The 19,882-nt window shown below is 39.1% G+C and overlaps 1 protein-coding gene across 5 annotated transcripts in view; it reads left to right on the top strand.

Moving 5' to 3' along the window:
• Positions 1-19,882, top strand: part of CERKL (CERK like autophagy regulator) — a 96,086-nt gene that overhangs the window by 71,891 nt on the left and 4,313 nt on the right. For 3 of the 5 annotated variants that reach the window (XM_053918824.2, XM_053918823.2, XM_053918822.2), the window contains 8 exons: positions 1,281-1,344; positions 4,318-4,460; positions 10,022-10,096; positions 10,866-11,043; positions 11,122-11,181; positions 11,748-11,975; positions 13,976-14,072; positions 18,674-18,852. In XM_053918824.2, coding sequence (XP_053774799.1) covers positions 1,281-1,344; positions 4,318-4,460; positions 10,022-10,096; positions 10,866-11,043; positions 11,122-11,181; positions 11,748-11,975; positions 13,976-14,072; positions 18,674-18,852 — 1,024 coding nt within the window. Of the gene's footprint in view, positions 1-1,280; positions 1,345-4,317; positions 4,461-10,021; positions 10,097-10,865; positions 11,044-11,121; positions 11,182-11,747; positions 11,976-13,975; positions 14,073-14,728; positions 14,845-14,978; positions 15,107-18,673; positions 18,853-19,882 lie in introns of those variants that run through there. The other 2 variants (XR_008426185.1, XR_008426184.1) reach the window with 2 other exon arrangements.

Raw genomic sequence — 19,882 nt, 5'->3', positions numbered from 1 at the left:
GAAAAGCTTTTCCAAAGAAAGCTTTCCTATAAAAGCAAGACTTGATAAACTGATTCTCAGCATAACTATGTCTTCATAATATCGTAATTATTTTTAATGTGTGTATGTAAATAATTTATTATTTTGCATTTAAGGTTGCAACTACTTACTGTGGCTATGAATAAATGATCAATACGAAATCATTTATTATAACTTAAACTTCTAAGCTTGTAGCCTTCTTTTGAGTAGAATGTCACATAGAGATTTTTATTCATGTGAATATAACACATTTGAATAAGCTATGGGAGAATTACAAAGTAATGCTGCTGGATACAGAATGATTCTTTTAGACACCAAGACTAATAATTTTTAACTATATCTAAAAACATGGCAGGAAAAGCTTGAACCATGCTGGCACCAGGGACAGACAGGCATGAAAGATTAATGTAATCTTGCATATAATGATGCACATTCTTACACAAAAAATCCATCTGCAGTGTCATGTCAGTCAGCAGAAATCTTTGATGGGTGGCTACAGCTGGGCTGTCTTTTCTGGCAGAGCTGCCCTAGGAAATGCTAAGTGTGGTTGGGATGCTTGGTGCCATCTGCAGTGTGCCAGTTTATCCTGTCTTCCCTGGCATTTACAATACTGCATAGGGCATCATAACTGTAGAGACAGCGATAGGGAGTGACAGATTCATTTCCTTGGAGGATCCAGCTCTGGTGGGCCTGTGCCACCCTCCTCGGCGTTGGATCTGTTGTCATTGGTGTTGGCTTCGCTTCATATTTTCACATCCAACTCCTCCTCCTTGTAGTCTAGCAGTTCCAGATACACATTCTTCTAGTATGTAAATCTTACACTAACCTTTCAAGTAATTTATTCATGTAAGGTTGCCAAAGCGATTTAACATTGACTGCTTGATGCCAGCCAATATGCCTTATTTTCAAAATACTCCTGCTCTTAGGCTTCTGATTTTAAAGAAATGTATCTTATTTAGGGAACACTAAATGGACAGGCACCAAGATAAATTACCCAACTGTTCTGTGTGGGATATCCCCAAATGACTTATGTAGTTGGAACAAAGATATGACCCTCTTTTGCATAAGGCTATAAAACACGTCAGGCAAGTAACACTTAATCCTCTTTCTCATGATTAAAATATAAATATCCAAGAATAAATGTTGTTTTATGGCCTGACCATATGTTTTTCTTATTATTTTGCCAGACCAAGTTAAAAAGTATAGATCTTTGTTTAAGACTTTCACCTTTTGTGTTTGTTTTTATTTATTTTTAAAAATAGTAACAGAATATGAAGGGCATGCTCTGTCACTGCTAAAGGAGTGCGAACTGGAGGAATTTGATGGGTAGGTTATATTATTAATCTATATTTGTCATATAGCATATGCTATTAAATGTTTTCATTAGTTTTTAGCTATATACTTGGGACTTATAATTTTTAAGTATTTGTGATGTATATAGTTAGGCTCTGTTTCTTTCATATCTGTGTAGTAACAATTAATGATAATCAATGAATGACAGTCATCCACTTTTCAAGATCGGGCATAGGAAAGCAGAAGGAGAAATCTAATGGTAAGGCCTGGGAAACTCCAGCGTGCCAGCCTATAGTTACCTAACTGCACACATTGCATCTGTAGTCCCGAGTCCTTGGCTTTTCCCCTGTGAGTATCGGGAAAAGCATTGACCCCTCTTGCAAATCTATTGAGAGTGTTAATAGCGACCCACCAGTTACTTGATTGTGACTGATTGAGGGTAAATATTTTATTAAAAAATACATTATTTTTTTTCAGAATGAACACAAGGCGTTAATTTTAATTATCTTCTCTACCCAATAAGTGTGTCATTCACAGTAGGCTTTGGAAACTGTTGCTTGCAATACACTGCTGGAGTGTGTAGACATTGTTCACTGGAGAGGATCCTCATGATCTAGTAATAATCAACATAAATAAACATATACCTTCCTAACTCTTTTAATTCCATATATGTTACACTGGTAAACTGATTTTCAAAATAGTAAAGCTCTCATAAGGCTATATTCATTAAGTTTTTACATATAGGAAAGGAAAATACTATCTTGAGTCAGAGTGCAGTCTCCAAGACCAAATTGTCCTGTTTCGAATCCTCATTCTATAACTTACTATGGTATGAAGTAGGAAGAGTTACTTAATCTTTCAGTGCCTTAGTTTGCTAACCTGTAACTTGAAGGTATATGTATGTCTATTGCATATAGTAATTGTTCAAATTAAATGAGTTAATGCATGGTGAGTGCTGAGAACAGTGCCTTGTACATAGTAATTGTTCACTAAATGTTACTTTATTGTTGTAATTATCATTGTTATAGTTTCAAAATACTTATCACGGCATGTTGTTATCATAACATTTCAAAGGTTTTTGTAGCAGAGCCTGTTCATAGAAAGGCCATCTCCACTAATTCTAGCCATGCATTAGTAGCTACATGGTGCCATAACTGGATGCAGAATCCCAGAGGTCAGGTGGTGCCATGGTACCTGGAAGAGTCAAGATCTTTGGTACTAAGTTAGATGCTTTGTGTGATGACTCTGTGTGCTCCTTTTGGGCCACACCACACCTCATCAGGAAGAAGGCATGGATCTAGAAATTGTAATTAAGTTAGTAGAATGTTTGAAAATTTGATCACAGAGATCTTTAAAATCATACAAATAAGAGTCAAATCAAACCTTGGCTTTCCCATATATAAAGATGAGGTTAATGCCTACTTTACAGAATTCTGAGAATTTAACAGAAAAGAGCCAATGTATCATCTGACATAACATTGGCCCTCCGTAGATATAATCACGATTTTCTGAATCAGTGGCCGCAATGTGAACCTGTGGAATCAGTTCAGAAATAAAATAATACCCCAAGCCACAAATGGCCTGGGTCGTATTGTATATCCTGGCGCCTCTTCCAAATAGAGTGGACCTGGATCGCCCAGGCTATGCACAGCCATGGGGCTAAACCTCAGCTAGGTGCAGGGGCTGTCTGGCTGAGAGCAAGGTGGGGACAGGTGATGGAAAAAGTTCCCTTAGCCTCCGGATTCACCAACCTCTGGAGCTTAGGGAGCCAGTAACGCCTGCTGATTTCGGCCCACAGGCCGTTTTGTTTGGCACATAGAGTTTTTCAATACATAGAATGCTAGTATTTACAAATTAGGTGACCCAACCTGAAATCAGAATCTGTGGCTTCTCTAGAAAAGAAAACAAAGCAGAAGACGCAGTCCTGGAGGCCTGCCTCCCACACGATGGGAGTGGCGGGCACTGAGAAGTGCCTCTCCCTTAGACTGAACACTTCCTCCCTTTTTGGCTCCATCACTGTCCACCCTGAGTTGTGATACCTGCTTTCAATAACAAAATCTTCCTTTGTGAAAGTTGAGGTGATTTTGCTACTTAAGGTTATTTTGAATCTTTTAAATACAAATGATTGTGAAACAAGTGTCTGACATCTTATACATTACTTTCATGGAGCCCCACTTCCACACCCCTGTTGTCTACTTATCATGAAATCATTAAAAAGATTAGCAGTACTGACTAGGGCCAAAGGGTAGTAACACTGGCTTTAGAATCGCCAAGTAGCAGTGACATCCAGAAGATGAAAACCGGTTCAGGTTTGCGATTACTACACACATGTACTTATGATAATTAGCAGTCCCTCAAGTTACAGCCTTGTATTTTACATGACTTTTATTGCTGTCTCTTCAGGGCTATCTTGAAAATTAGCAGGATTTTATGACTTTTTGTTTGCATCAGTGAAATGAATTGTACCTCACAATTATTAACATAAAAAATGAAAATACTATGTTTTTGGATAGTAATAGAGCAAAAGGCAGGCCAGATATAAATTCACATCTTCCAATGTTCTAATACCTCTTCACCCATTTAAAATCATCCAGGTATTGTATTCATGGAGTAAACTTCACCAGTGCAGTGCCAGTGCCTTCTTATCCACTGACACATGCTAAAATGTTTGAAGGTGTGTAGTAATTGTGCATGTAGAACATACGAGAATTGCCCTGGCTGGTGTGGCTCAGTGGATTGAGCTGCCTGCAGACCAAAGGGTCACTGGTTTGATCCCTAGTCAGGGCACATGCCTGGGTTGCAGGCCAGGTCGCCAGTAGAGGGCACGCAAGAGGCAACCACACATTGATGTTTCTCTCCCTCTCTCCCTTCCTTCCCCTCTCTAAAAATAAATAAATAAACTCTTTAAAACATATATGAGATTAATATTTTGAAGTCTAGATCTCATGAATTATTATCAGTTATTTTGAAGTTTTGCATTGTTTTACCTAATTTCTTGTTTTCTAGTGTCGTCTGTGTTGGGGGAGATGGCTCTGCCAGTGAAGTAGCCCATGCTTTACTTCTCAGAGCCCAGAAGAGCGCAGGCACGGAAGCAGACAGCATCCTGACTCCTGTACCAGCACAGCTCCCCCTGGGCATAATACCAGCAGGCAAGGGCATGGCCAGGGACCTGCCAAATGGAGCCTTTCTCTCTATTGTTCCCTGTTTTACATCCCAGCCTAAACAATGTAACAGAGTCAAATGCATAGACTTTGAGCCTGAAAGACCCAAGCCTGGCATCTCCACTAGCAAGTGTGAGACCGGGACACGTTATTTGATTTCTTTGAGCCTCGTTTTCCTAATCCATGAAAGGGAGGTAACCCCTGTAGCGATCGCCTCGTTACAAGGCTATTATAGTGTTGGATTAGGTGGCATGTACAGCGGGTCTCATAGGTAGAGAACAGATCAGTAAATGGGATTATTATTGTTCTACCTTTCCATACAAAGGTCTGATGATCACACAGTCCCAGATAATGGAATTTCAAAACAGGACCATTCCGGTCAAACTGCTTATAATTTCACATGAGGTAAAAATGTGGTAATAATCCCTGTAGTCAAAGTATAAACAGATAACCCTGAAAACGCCAAGGGATTTATTCTGACTGCTGTCTCTCCAGCAATTAGAATACAATGTGACACAGTGAACACTCAATCATTAAGTTTAATTAAGTGAATGAATGTAAAGACGATGTTACAGAGTAAGTAACAGTTGAACGAAGCCTGGAAATGGGTTGATAGGATCTGGCCTGAAAAAAGGAGAATGAATTTTTTTTATTTTGGTTTTTTTTTCGTTTTTGCCTGCAAAAGTAATAAATACCAAGGCAAAACCCAGGAGTGCTGAGGAATAGAAAATGGCCCCTTTGTTGGATGACAAGAATGCCAAAGGAGGCCCAAACTATGGTGGCTCCTGGATGCCGCAGGAAGGCATCTGAGTGGTGCTTGCCAAACAGTGGAGAACAATGGGAGGCTCAGGGTGGGGGAGCAGCCTGCTGGGAGCCTGTTCCAGGAAGAGAGTGACTAGGGGAAGGGAGGAGAACACAGGGTTAGAGGCAGGGAGAACAGCCAGAGCACACAGGCCTCCAGGAGGGAGGAAAATATCGTTTGCAAGTTTATAATGTTATATGGGTCACTTCTGCAACATTACTATTTAAACAATAGTGGAGGAAAGTGATTATTTCTTTTCATTAAAAAGAAATCAGACCTCATCTCTAAAGAAAAGCAGAACTATTATTTCCTATGAAAATAATGCACATGATTGAAAAAAGTCAATGTTTTATTTATTTGGTAATCCCATTCATTTAGTGTCAATTTCAGTATTCTCAGCGTTGACAGGAACAAAAGACATGCAGATGTTCTTTGAGAGTGTAAAGTCTGTCCTACAGACAAGAATTTACAAGGATATTCGGATATACCCTGATAATTGTGAGGCATATAGAGAAAAACCGGTGGTGGTCTTGAAGTAGAAGAGAACAAAATAACCTCAACTCAAAGGGAAAATAGAAGATGCGTTTGGGGCCAGCCACTTGGACCAAAAAGGTCGTTTTGTGCCATTTTAGTAGCTCTGTCTATACTAGTGGAACTGTGTCAGTATTTCCTCCATGCACAGTGGCTGCGCTTGGGTCACTGTCTTTCTTCATCCCTCCTGAGGTCACACATTAACTCCTGAGCATTAAAAGTGGCAAGATGGGTGTCCCCCCAGGTACACATTTGAGATACAGTGAATAGTTAGCTGGAAAAACCGGTGGCTATGCTTATCTTGTTAATATGCAACTTAGATGTTATGAAGGAGTGGCATCAAGTCTTATGCACTTAAGTGCATCTCTGATTTTGAAAGCATTTTCTGTATACAGTGGCTATGTAGAAATGCCAACTAAATACCTATTGTTTAGAAGATACAGCCTGTTGCCAGAACTCTGGTCGCTGTCTAGGAGCTCCAGCTTATGGATTCCATCGAACAGGAGGGGGAAGTCGTGTGCAGGCTGTATTTAACATGAGGGCTCTATGCCTACTAGTGAGAACAAGAGCTAGGCAGGAAGTTTCTAATCTGAACATAGAAGACAGTTTGCCTTTGAAGCCATTTGCCTCCTGGAGAGAAACACCCAGAGGGATAGTGTTTAGTAAATTACTACACTGAGCCAGCAGACTAAGCTGCTGAATTATGGTCAGATGCAAATGGATCAGATGTGGAGAAGCCTATATTTGAACTGCTGGCCATTAGCAGTGGTGTTTGTTGCTATGGGAACTGGTGCTAAGGAACTATATAGAGAGATTCAGATTAAAGGGTGTGCAGGGTGTGGGTTGGGGGAGAGGATGGAAAAAAAGCCTGAGAGGACATAAAAATTAAAAAAAGCAATCAGTTGTTGTAAAACAAGGCTCAATCCACATACCGATCCTGCAAACCATATATTCCTATAGAGTTCACATAAATAAATTCATGCTTTCCAATTAATTTGAAGAAAATAAAATATTGCCATGGGACTGTTAATTTCTATGATATTTCGGGCATAGAACCAAAGTGTAGGTGCAGTTTTCATGAGAATTTTAGATATGCTTGACTAGGAAGTCATTACATCACATTTATCTGTTTAGATGTGGGAGACATTAACGGCCTCATGAATATTCATGGTGTCTGGTTAATTAAGTTAATTGTTCTGCAGAAGTGCTTGCACTTCCAAGGACAATTTTTTTTTCTTTTTTCTTTTTGCCTCTGTGGCTTCTGCTTGGTACATGTCTCAGTGAAGCTTTACACGACCAGCTACTTCTGTCCTTATTCTGTGTGTGTCACATTTTTACAGTCTGGGAACGCGGTGGTGAGTGAGCAAAGTTGCTGGTAGTGCTCAGAAAAATCACTTTGCAGGCTAATTAAAATGTTTACCTTGAGGTAGAACATTCATAGCTTTTGTGAGAATGCTAAAATTACATAGTTATTTATGTGAGCAGTGTGTTCTTCTGGCATGTAGGCATCTTTTAACATGCATCATATCTTGTTTCAGGAATTGTACTCTATCTTTTAGATTATCCAAATAAAAATATAGAGCAGTCTCTAGATTTTTTAAATTTTTAAAAATTTATTTTATTATTATTTTTTAAATTTATTTGTAGAGAGAGGAGAAAGGAAGGAGAAAGACAGGGAGAGAAACATCAATGTGTGGTTGCATCTCATGCGCCCCCTACTGGGGACCTGGCCCACAACCCAGGCATGTGCCCTGACAGGGAATGGAACTGGTGAACCTTTGGTTCACAGGCCAGCACTTACCCACTGAGCCACACCAGATAGGGCAGAGCAGTCTCTAGTTTTACAAATTTATATCCACTTCCCTCGTGAACTTTTCTTTTTTTCTCCCTCCATTGCATGTCATTTATTTTTTAATTTTTTAACAAATATTTTTAATTACAGTTTACAGTCAATATTATTTTATATTGGTTCCATGTGTACAGCATAGTGGTTAGACTATCATATACTTTACAAAGTGTCCCCCCTGATATTCCCAGGACCCAACTGGCACCATGCATAGTTATTATAATATTATTTCTTTTTAATTTAGAATCTAAAGTACCATTCTTAAGGATTAAGGTACAACTTAATTAGAGTATAAAATTACTAAAATAATATTCTGACTTCTGGTGATGCCTGCTGTCACTGCCAAGTTGTATGGAATTAAGGAAAAGTTGCAAAGTCGCAAAGCCTGAGAAGACAGGAAAGTAACAACGTGATCTCTGGCATTCTAGAAGCGCCTGTGCTTGGGCATGCTCTGCGTACTTCACACTCCCAGGGAGTAAACAGTCTTTATTTTCTTGAGTCATGATATGTGTCATTCTCTATTGCACATGACAACATTACATTATGCTTTTTAATAACCTTTCTAGAGGAATGCTTTTATGGCCATTCCTAATTAACCATGGTAATGGAGGAAATGGGTTTCATGGAGTACTGTAATCCATTGATAATCCTAAATATCTCACTCTAATTATGTAGCCTCCTCCAAAACCTTTACCATAAATCTGACTGGGAAGAAAATGCACTGATTTGTTTCCTCCCCCTACCTCCCCAGGCTGGATTAATTAGCAGTTAGATGGCCAGAGGGCAGGGTGTAGAGGGTCAAAGGATTATCAAAAAGGACTTGGTATCTTAGTCCTGGGTGAAGATCCACAGAGTAACAGGTTTCTGGGCCCCTTGTCCTCAAACCTTAGAGTGAATGGAAATCACCTTGAGAACTTGCTGAAACAGAAACACCTACCTGGGCCTTACTCCCAGACATTCCACTTCCATGGGTCATAGGTGGAACCCAGAAATTTGTCTTTTTAATAAGCTTCAGAGGTTGCTCCCTGGACCGTGGATTCTAGAAGAGTGCCTCTCCAGGTTCATGGGTATGCACATCACCTGAGCATCTTACACAGTGCAGACTCCGACTCAGTAGGTCTGGAGTGGGGCTTGAGAGTCAGTCTTTATAAGCACCCAGGTATTGTCACTGCTGCTGGACTCTGGGCCATATTCTGGGTAACGGGTCACAGCATAACTTGCCTTTTGATCGAGCATCTGGAACCAGTTAACCAATTGGTTAAGGTGGACTTTTCTTTGCATCGCTATTGCTAGAGGTCTGGATATCATTCATACTTAGGCAGATCCCTAATGATTACTGTTATTTTAATGACGGTCTTGGCTGACACTGTCTGAACTACTTCCACTTCTCCAACTGAGCAACCCAAGCCCGTGTGGGTTCACAGTGACACGAACTGCGGAGGCTACTATACACTCCCACAGGAGTGTTCCCGGTTCACAAGTCCCGGGACAAGCCTTTGCCTTGAACGTCATGGTACATAACACATGCACGTGTTCACAGCCCTCAGCGATTACTGGATTTCTTTCTCGTATTCTGGAATTGAAGAAAACTTGTAGCTTCCTAATTTGAAACCCTTTTTACCTCCTGGGAATGGCATGTGCCCACAGAACCAGGCCTTTACCCCAAGATCTCAGAGACATTAATGCAACAGGGGCTGACTTGAGAGAGCTCTTTTCTTCTGTAGGTGGGAAAAATTCATGAAAAATACTTATGAAAATCATAACATCTATAATGTCTCAATACAGATTTTCATACCATGGCAAATACCATGGAACTAAATATTTTCTTCATGTAGGATACCATATACCAGATAATAAAGGGGAATCCCTGTTTGGATGAGAGCTTACCTCTAAGATTCAGTAAATGTATTGATAGCATGTCTTCTGTACTTTGTAGTGATTTTATATATTTTTCTTAGTTATTGTTTGTATTTTCATTATTTATATATTTATGCATTTGTCTCTGCTCTCCAGAGACACCCTTTTGCTGTTTGGTGCTTTTGACGTGGAAGTTAGAAGCCCATTTATTAAAAGTTGGAAGGAGTAGACTTTGATATAGCTAGTATTTTTTTGGTAGAAAATAAGACATTCATGATGGAAAAAGCTGTAAGTAAGAAGATACTGTAAATGATTTTCTAATTTTTAAGCTGTTTGAAGATTAAACAGTCATTCACTGACCACTTGATGTGCATCTAAGCTGTGAATGTAAACATAAATTACCATTAATTTATCATCTGATATTACATAATGGCATTGTGTAAAGTAGGAGCAAATGGTTAATTTAAAACATACGCTAGGTTGATTGTACGTGCTTTCACATTGATTTGGCAGGCTCCACTAATGTACTGGCACACTCGCTTCATGGAATCGCTCACGTGGTAACTGCAACTTTGCACATTATAATGGGTAAGAATTATTTCAAAGAAGTTTGTTTTATAAGGAAGTTTTTATATTAATATAAAGAAGGCTATTTTATTTCTGTCAGACTTGCTTGAGGTTCTTTGTCTCTCCAAGCAGAGAAATGTTTGGTTAAACCCAAAAGTCAATTAGGCAAAGCTTCAGTGTTTGGGTTGCCTATCTTTTCATAATACAGGTGCTAGAAAGAGTAGTAAATGAAGCTATGCTATAATTTTAATAGAAAAGCTGTCGCAATGATGTTAAGTTCACAGTTTTATAACCAGGTCAAGAAAACCCGTGCACATTATTAAACTAGTACCATTTGACTGTACCAAGGCTCCAGGGCTAGGCTGATGTTATTAAAAGAAAAAAAAAAGCATAAGGTAACACTTTTTAGCCAGCATACATCTGCTGGACCTTTTATTATCCCAATCGATGAAAGCATATAAACTCACATGCAATGCAAACTACTGTTAAATCTAAGTTTACTTTGCATATGTATTACAACATCACTTGCTAACCATGTTTTATATGAATTAGCTATAAGCTGAAAAAAATACTGCTTTGTGTAGCTTCCCTTAGTACCTGAAAAAGTTGCAAATAGCAATTGCAGTAGTTGTAAGGAAAGAGAGAGGAAGAGAAAGCAAAAATATTCATCATGGTAGAAAGTAGCTTGAGGTCTTCCATGAGTAAATAAACATGCTCTTCTGTGCGTGCCACTTTGACAACCGGCACTGCGGCCACTCACTGCTTGACTCGCATGTAACTAACACTCAAGGGCACGTGCAGCCGGTCGATGTCTGCACCTTCAGCACCGCTGGCAGGCTTCTTCGCTTCGGCTTCTCAGCCATGTTTGGCTTTGGTGGAAGAACTTTGGCTCTAGCGGAAAAACATCGATGGATGTCCCCTAACCAACGGAGGGATTTTGCTGTAATGAAGGCACTGGCACAACTTAAGTAAGACTTTTTTCTTAAACCAAGAATTTTCTGTCCCAGAATCAGTGACTGTTAATGATAAATTCCATTGTGTTTTAGGCCAGAGGACTGTGAAATATCTTTTTTACCATTGGACAGCTCTCCAGATTTGCAAGAAAGGTAGGTAAAAAGCACAAAGTAATATCTACATCTGTGTCTGTCTTTAAAGCATAAAACAGTTTGATATCAACCATTTATGAGGCTTGTGGTATTTGGTTGATTTTCTAACATACTAGTGAATCATACAGCATTGCGGAGTCCGACAGATACTAGCAGGCCATGCAGTTTGCATCCGTCCTCTGTCCATCCGACAGCTGTTTAGTGAGTGCCTAATATATTCCATGCACTTTGGATCCATGAGCCAAAAAACAGAGAAGTAAACAAAACCCATAGTTTCTGTCTTCGTGAGCATTTCAGTTGAGCGTGGAATACAAATATTAATCAAGGTCACACAAAGGAAATACTGCAGTCTTTTAAAAACAGAAAGTCGTTTTTTTTACTGGTGATACTACCTGTGAGCAAATCAATGCAATGTAATTTAGTAATGGAATTGTTCACATAGTTTTAGTTATTGCCTAATGTCAGAAAATATTTAACATGTAATATAGGATTCTGTGATTTTCTCATATTTAATACATGTTATTTTTTTGGATTTTTTAATCATCATTTTCCTTTCTTATTTTTAGGAGGGCACAGGGTTCTCCCAAATCTGGTGAGTCTGACAGCACCTCCTGGAGAACCAGCCAGGTCCTGTTGGCGTTTGCTCTGGTGAGGGGAGGTAACCAGTCACTGTCGTTACCTGTAGATGGGGAGGCTCGGTGGCGAGTGGTGCAGGGGCGGTTCCTGAATGTCAGCATCATGGCGATCCCTTGCCTGTGTTCCGTGGCACCTAGAGGGTTGGCACCTAATACCAGGTACGTAAGCATTTTTATTGAATCATTGACACTTTCCTGTAAACCAAAATTTTCTTTGAGAGTACTCCTTCCCCCCCACTCTTGGCTAGATAGAATATTATGAAGAATTATTCTGTCCTTGAGTGTGTAATATTAGAGATTTTAAGAAATTTGTCATTAGAGTAGGTTTAGAACAACTGTTAAACTGAAAAAATGATCAGACAGTTACTCTGATTTTTAAATATCACTGAGAGTAAAATAATGTTCCTTGAGTTTTATTGACATGATGTTATTATATTATTTTGTGTCACTTTGCTTGCTTTATTTATTTATATTTATTTACTAGTTGTTCAGAATATTATACTTAATTCTGGTTTCCAATTTCAGTGGAGATGTGAATACCCTTAGCATGAAAAGCATGTGTGTGTGTATATGTGAAACCTTTAATCAAAAGAAACATTTCAGTTAGTCTTAATCGGAATAGTGGGACATATGAACCTACTGTCCACATTTCCTGTAAGACATCCTGAGACATTTTATGTATGGTTTTACCCATAAGATAGAGACACTTGATGTGTGGCACATTCTTTCCAGTGGCTGTCCATTACTGGTCTGAAAAGACATCTCTCCCATTCCCGTGGGGCACAGGAGAAAGAATCGTGAATGTTGTGGAATGCGGTCAAATCTAGATTTTCCCTGGAGGTGGAATAAAAGAATGACCAGTGTACTTTGGCAACTTATAACATTATTTGAATGATTAGTTTCAAAATATTCCCTGTAAAATATTTAACCAGAATGATTAACATCTAGCAAAAATGATAATATTTATTATTATTATTATTATTATCATCATCATCTTGCTTTGGCAGTTGTTATGAAGGTAATAAACAGGGAAGTATCCTACGTTAGAGGAAAAAAGGATACTTTTATTCACTTATACCAGGCACATAGGATATGTTCTAATTATTAGTGTTGAAAAGTGGACTATAAAGTGATTTTCATGTTTATGAGTAAAAATTAAACTGATTTAAAAAAGAATGCTGTGGTATTATTTTGGGCTGGGAAGAGATGGCACGATAGGTGAAAGGAGCACTGCACCCTGAGAATCAGGAGCTCTGGCTCTGGGACCATTTTTCCTTGGTGCACCTTTGGGCAAGTAACTTACTAAACTTGGGGGCTTCTTTTCCTTCTACATAAACCGACTGAATGATGGGTACTCTCCAAGTCTCTTGTAACTCTAACCTGAGCTTCCACAAGATGTAAAGAGCTCTTTTGAAAATTTCTTTGTTTTTATTATTGGAATAACTTTATATTTGCACTGAAATTGAGCCGGCAGTCACTTGCTCGTATTTCTGCAAATGGCCTTCTAAAGCTGCATACATTTCTGAGTGGTTTCTCTGCAATAAATCACACACTCTAACTTTGCAGTCTCTTATTTTGAGCCCAACAGTTAGTCAAGATTAAAATGCTCAGTCATTTAACTGGACCTGTGTGGAAGTGTTTGTTCATTTCATTTTTTGTCATCCATCCAACGGCCAGTTTGATTCAGTTTCCTGTGTCACTTAGACCTGCCTGTAAATAAATATTTAAATCAATTTGAGATTTCAGAAAGTGTTGAACTGTTTGTTATACCATTTGTACATATTAACTATCTTATAATACATCTTTGGAAAACATAAGTGGTTTCACATTTAGAATCCTTAAGTAAATCCACTGGTTTTTAATTTGTCTTGATAAATTGATAGATTGCCTGATAGTTTATTTTATAAATAGCCCTGAATGTAAGAGCTTGCTGAGAAGGAAGTCCACTATTGAATAAAACCAATTTGAAAGACTGTGTCATTTAAAAATAACACAGCAAAATATGATTTAAGAATTTTAAATAAATTCACTATGATGATGATTTATCTAGCTTGCCTAAAACTTGTAGTAAACATCGAATTTGTTGAAAGGATTGATATAGTCATTTCTGCTGTAGTCTCTTAATAAACTTAATGTCAAATACAAATATTTAATTTCAGATTAAATAATGGAAGTATGGCTCTTATAATTGCACGGAACACTTCTAGACCCGAATTTATAAAACACCTGAAAAGATATGCCGGTGTTAAAGATCAGGTATAGTAAATTCCTGTTGTTTCTTATGTGCCACGCTATTAATCATGGTCAGAGATCTGCTGCAGGAGTGGACATCAAGTCCTGCCTCGTGAGGACACTTTCTTTTCTTCTGAATCTATTTGTATTCAACCTGTGCTTCCTCCAAATTTTGAAGAGCATCCACCAATGCTAATCCAGACTGACCTTTTTTGAGCTATGGCTTGGTGATTATGTGTTGTTTTGTTTGTTTGTTTGGGTTTTTGTGCAAAGAGAAAATAGGAACTGGACTGTTGTATTGAAATATGAAGTAAATCAGTGATAAAATTACATGCTAGGGATGTTCTTCAGGATGGGAAGTAGTGACATCCGGGATTTGTAGCCTTCCTGGTTTTATGGCAGCAGACTGCCTCTACAGTTACGACCTTTAGATCCTCCCGCCTGCCTTCGTTGATTAAAATAGATTTGCAGATAAATATTTAAAAACACACCACTTTAATACAGACATTATGTATTATATTCAAAGCTAATATGTGTGGTGGTGTCTGTAGAGACAGAGACCGAGACAGGCGGGCAGGCAGGCAGGCAGACAGACAGACAAAATGAAGGGATTTCATTCCACTGAAGGGATTCGTTTTAAAGAAAAGCAGTAACTCTCACAACCCAAATTCTTTTGACAGATATTTTGACCCAACTATTAAGACACTGATTCTGGACATATGTGAATTTCTGAAATTGTGAATCTTGAAGCACACAGGCATAGTTGTGAAACCCTGAAGTCTCACACCTGTTAAAGGTATAAAATTGTGCCAGGATGCAGTTGGGGGAGGGCACGTGGGAGGAAGCGTGGCTGGCAGTGGAGTCGAGCTTCCACAGACGGGCATCGCAAGGCTCCCGGTTTTGCCTCTTTATGACTCCTGACTTCCCCAGGCAGTCTCATGAAGATTCACTTCTCTTCCACAACATGGTTCGATCAGTGTGTATGGAGCAACCGACGGAAGTGCTTAGCAAATCATATCATAAAAGTAGAGACAGTCCCGCTTTCCTTCAATATAAATCTCTAAGGAGACAGTAAACAAAAGCAAATAGAAAGTAGGTTGTGAGCCTAAGTAGTGACTTTTTATGTATGTATGTCTTGGGAAATACAGCAATTTATTGATTTGCAAAGGAATGTATGCCTTTTTCAATGTTACTGGACTTCTAAACATTAAAACAAACTACTGTATTTGACAAGAGGATTGTTTGGCAATGGATTGGGAAAAAATAAAACTGGACTTTCACCACACACACATAAAAAATAGAACATGCTCACTGTTTTTTCCACCTAAGTCAGAAAATAGAAGCAGGGAAACAATATAAAAAACAGTCAAAATGCCATATTCCAAAAGGTATGGTATATTATTTGGTATACATCTTTGTAATCATTTTGTATTAAATAAATGAGAAGGTAAGTGGATATTAACCTTAACACGCTCTAAGCAGCTCTATATTTATTTTAGGGAGGCATCTGTTGCACAAACTATTTATGGAAGGTCTCTTTTGGAGTTGTCTAAGAGGAAAATTTTTAAGACAATTTTTATAGACATCCTTTTTCCATATGAATTTAAAAGTACTAAATGCTTAGATAAAATAAAGACATAGTGAATATAATTCTCTATCTATAGAAAAATGATTTTTTGAAAAAATGAGATCACTATGCAAGATATATTCAACCTATTTTTTCCTATTTTTTTGTGAAGAAATTATAAAATGTTTCGCATCATGACATGCATCAAGAATAGATTGATTTTCAAGGTGACTGCTTTCAAGCAATGTTAACTTGATACATTTGTTAAAAAATTATGGACACAAACACATATTCATTATTTTTGTGATGACGTTTTCAAAAATGTCTATTTATATAAATTATATATTATAAAGACCAGAAAAAACTAAGATTGTATAATCTATCATCTAAACAGTAGCAGTTCTGGTATCCAGGAAGGAAAGAGCAGCACCTCAGCCTAAGGAGAGCAACAGTGTAGGTCTCTGAACCGGCTTTACCAGGTTGAACTGAGTGTTCCTACAGGTTAACTAACAATTGTAGGACATGTCGAACGCCATCATTTGTGGTGTAACTCATCTTGCCTCCACCATCTCTGTGTACAACCGCTAGAAGGTAAAAATTACCCTTCGGTTTCTCTCAATTCCATCCTATATCTGAAAAGTTTTTACTGTCCATACATTTCTACAGTCACATTGACTATCATTTTTGGCAAGGTGTTTAAAATTCTTAAATGTTAGTACTTCCCCCAGGATTTGTTTGCAGCCTTCTTGTCTTCTCAGGGTCCCTTCTCCTGGGTCATCTCCTGGCCCCTGTTGTTTGGACAGAGTATTGTCCTCTCTTGTGACCTGTAGGACCACTGTGTTTTCCTGTGTGCCGAGGTTAGAAAACTCAGAGGCATCTTGAGTCCAGCACGTCCACAGCTGACCTTACAGTCTTTTTCCCTAAAGCTGCTCGCTCCTTCGGTGTGTCCCTACAAAGGTCAATGGCATTGCCCCACCGATCCTGGAGCTACTCTGGATTCCTCTCTCTCCCTCATTCCTCACAACCAAATCACCAAGCAGGTCTACTTGTTCTCCTCTTAAATGTCTCTGGAATCTCTTCCTCACCTTGATTCAAACCTTCATTCCTCCTTGCTTACAATAGCTTTCTTCTGGTCCTCCTTTTCTGTGGGATTGTCTTCCATACTTCCTTCTAAAGGGATTTCTCCAAAACACACACCTGATTTCTCTTCTGCTTAATTCTTAATATCCTTCTCGTTGTTACCAGGAGAACACCTAGTGTCCCAACATGTACTGCATGGCCCTTTGTGCTCTGGCCCTTGCCTGGTGAAGCCTCGCCTCTTACCCGCCTCGGCCAGACTTCCTGTTCTAGTCATTGCATTATGATGCTAGAGCTGCCATACAGATATTACAGACTGGGTGGCTCAAACACAGAAATTTAATTTTTTACAGTTCTGAATGGGAGAAGTCTCAGCACGTGTAAAAAGGTGTGGTTTCTCCCGAGGCCTCTCTTCTTGGCTTGCCGAGGGCTGCCTTCCAGCCCTGTCCACATGCGGTCTGACCTTTGCGTGCACACGCCTGTGTCCCTGTCTCCAGTTCTTACACAGGCCCTGGTCGTATTGGATTGAGGCCTACCCTAAAGACCTCATTTTGACTTAATAAATTCTTTATAGACTATCGGCAAATGCAGTTACGTTCTGAGGTACGAGGGGTTAGGACTTCAACATAAGAACTTTTTTGGAGGAGGGACGGACACAATTCAGCAGCACATAGCATTAGGTAGTCTGTCTTTAAAAATCTAGTGCAGGTATTTATCCTGCCAATTAAATGCCCAAATACCAGTTTGGTAGTTGCTTGACCAGGACATAGCTCTGTACTTTTGCAACTATTGTTTCTCTCTCCAGAACTTCCCTTCTTCTATAGGCTAACTTTGTTCTTGAAGACTCAGCTCACATGGGAGGCTCCCCCAACATCCTGCGCCGCTTCGCCCCATCGCCTTCTCTGTCATTTAATTCGCATACACCATCACAGCATTTACATGTGTCGCAATTGTAACTACTTACCTCTCTGCCTCATGCCCGCAGCACACCCTCATACCTCATATCAAGCTCTTGGCTCCCGAAAGTCTTGTCTAACAATGTCTGTGGCTTCATAGGTAATACATTTGCGTGGGTGGGGTTTCATTTTGTGACATACGTCTACATACACGAAAACTGATGATTTAAGATAGCAGACTTACTGTGGTGGCCGTCAGTTCTTGCCGTTCCTTGGCTTGCAGGTGCAGCACTCGTCTCCGACGCTTTCATCACACGGCATTCTTCCTGTGTGGGTCGACCTTCCCATGGCTTTCTCCTATCTTATAAGGACACCAGTCATGTGGGATTAGTGCCCACCCTAATGACCTCATCTAACCTTGATTACATCTGCAGAGACTCTTTCCGAAGAGGGAGACATGTACAGGCACTAGGAATTGGGAATTCTAGATATCTTTATGGGGGACACAGTTTAACCCGTATTGTTAGCTAGTGATCAGTGCCTCATTTAAAACTCCTTTTACAATGATAGAAAGTTTTACAGGTGTGCAGTATGAAGGATGTCTCCAGGGCTTTCCACCTGACATGGGACAGCTGAAGCAGAGACCCAGGTTCTTCTAATTAAATGCCAAGTGTGAAACTTACCCAGGAGTTTGCTTTCTATCAGCTAAACTAGTTGGCAATTTAGCAATCAAGTCAATGAATTATGTAAATCTTTTCTATCAACAGACCAGAAGTAAAGATTATCTTTAATGGAAATTCACAGTATCATCACTGTGTACAACTTCGTAGACATTTACTATTTGTTGTTAAACCACTTTGCATGGTTGCCAGACCTAAATGAGGTAGGAGAGCTTCAGAAGAAGGGATCCTTCTTCCAGAGAAATTGGGGATCTTTGGTCCTAATTAGAGTTTCAAAGCTGTAAAATCATCAGCTTGCATGTTCATATTTACTTGCAAGAGAAAGCATCATGAACTTTCTTCAGTTGCATTAGCAGTTAGGCATAAAAGAAGTACCAAGATTGTTTGAATTTTTTTTTTATTTAGTTCAATTTCCCATTCATTGAGACTTACACTGTTGAAGAAGTGAAAGTGTACCCCAGGAATAAAACCAGTGCACACAATCCAGAGGAGGAGGATCAACCACATGAAACTGCTTCAGAAACCAGTTTCCCTTGGAATGTAGACGGTGATTTAATGGAAGTCACATCAGAGGTCCACCTTAAGTAAGTCCAGTTACTTCACTGCGTTATATGTCCACCAGAGATACAAAATAGTATAATGAAAACCTTCTTCCTGTAACTATCAAAGCTAGATGTATATATATTTTTCTAGTTCCGTATATATTTTATTTTGTTGTTATTCAAGTACAGTTGTCTTCATTAACCTCAACTACACTCCCCCACCCTTAATCCTACCCCACTTTGGCTTTGTCCATGGGTCTTTTATACACATTCCTTGAAGACCCTTCCCCTTCTTTCCCCCGTTATTCCCCTTTTCATTTCCCTTTGGTCACTGTCAGTTTGTTCTTTATTTCCATGTCAGTGGTTCTATTTTGCTCACTTATTTGTTTTGCTGATTAGGTTCCACTTATAGGTGAGATTATATGGTATTTGTCCCTCACTGCCTGGCTTATTTCACTTAGCATAATGCTATCCAGTTCCATCCATGCTGTTGCCAAGGGTACGAGCTTCTTTCTTTCTGCTGCGTAATATTCCATTGTGTAAATGTACCATAGTTTTTTGATCCACTCATTTACTGATGGGCACTTAGGTTGCTTCCAGTACTTGGCTATTGTAAATTGTGCTGCTATGAACATTGGGGTGCATAGGTTATTCTGAATTGGTGTTTCAGGGTTCTTAGGATATAATACCATCAGTGGAATCGCTGGGTCAAAAGGCAGTTCCATTTTTAGTTTTTTGAGGAAATTCCATACTGTTTTCCACAGTGGCTGCACCAGTCTGCATTCCCACCAACAATGTACTAAGGTTCCCTTTTCTCCACAACCTTGCCAGCACTTCTTGTTTGTTGATTTGTGTATGGTGGCCTAGATGTATATTTTTTAAAATTAACAAATCAGGGAAGGAAAAACAGATACATGTACAATTTTAATAAAGTATGACTTTATATTTATGTATCAATTGTTATGGAGAGTCAAAGAATTTTCCTTGGTTATAAGTCTCTACAGTGGCATTCTGAACAATTTTCAAATATTTTATTTATGCTATTATAGTTGTCCCAATTTTCCCCCTTTGA

Source organism: Desmodus rotundus, chromosome 2 (genome assembly GCF_022682495.2).
Source record: "Desmodus rotundus isolate HL8 chromosome 2, HLdesRot8A.1, whole genome shotgun sequence".
NCBI classification, from domain to species: domain Eukaryota; kingdom Metazoa; phylum Chordata; class Mammalia; order Chiroptera; family Phyllostomidae; genus Desmodus; species Desmodus rotundus.
Note: the sequence above shows the minus strand (reverse complement) of the source record. Positions and strands in the feature narration are given on the sequence as shown.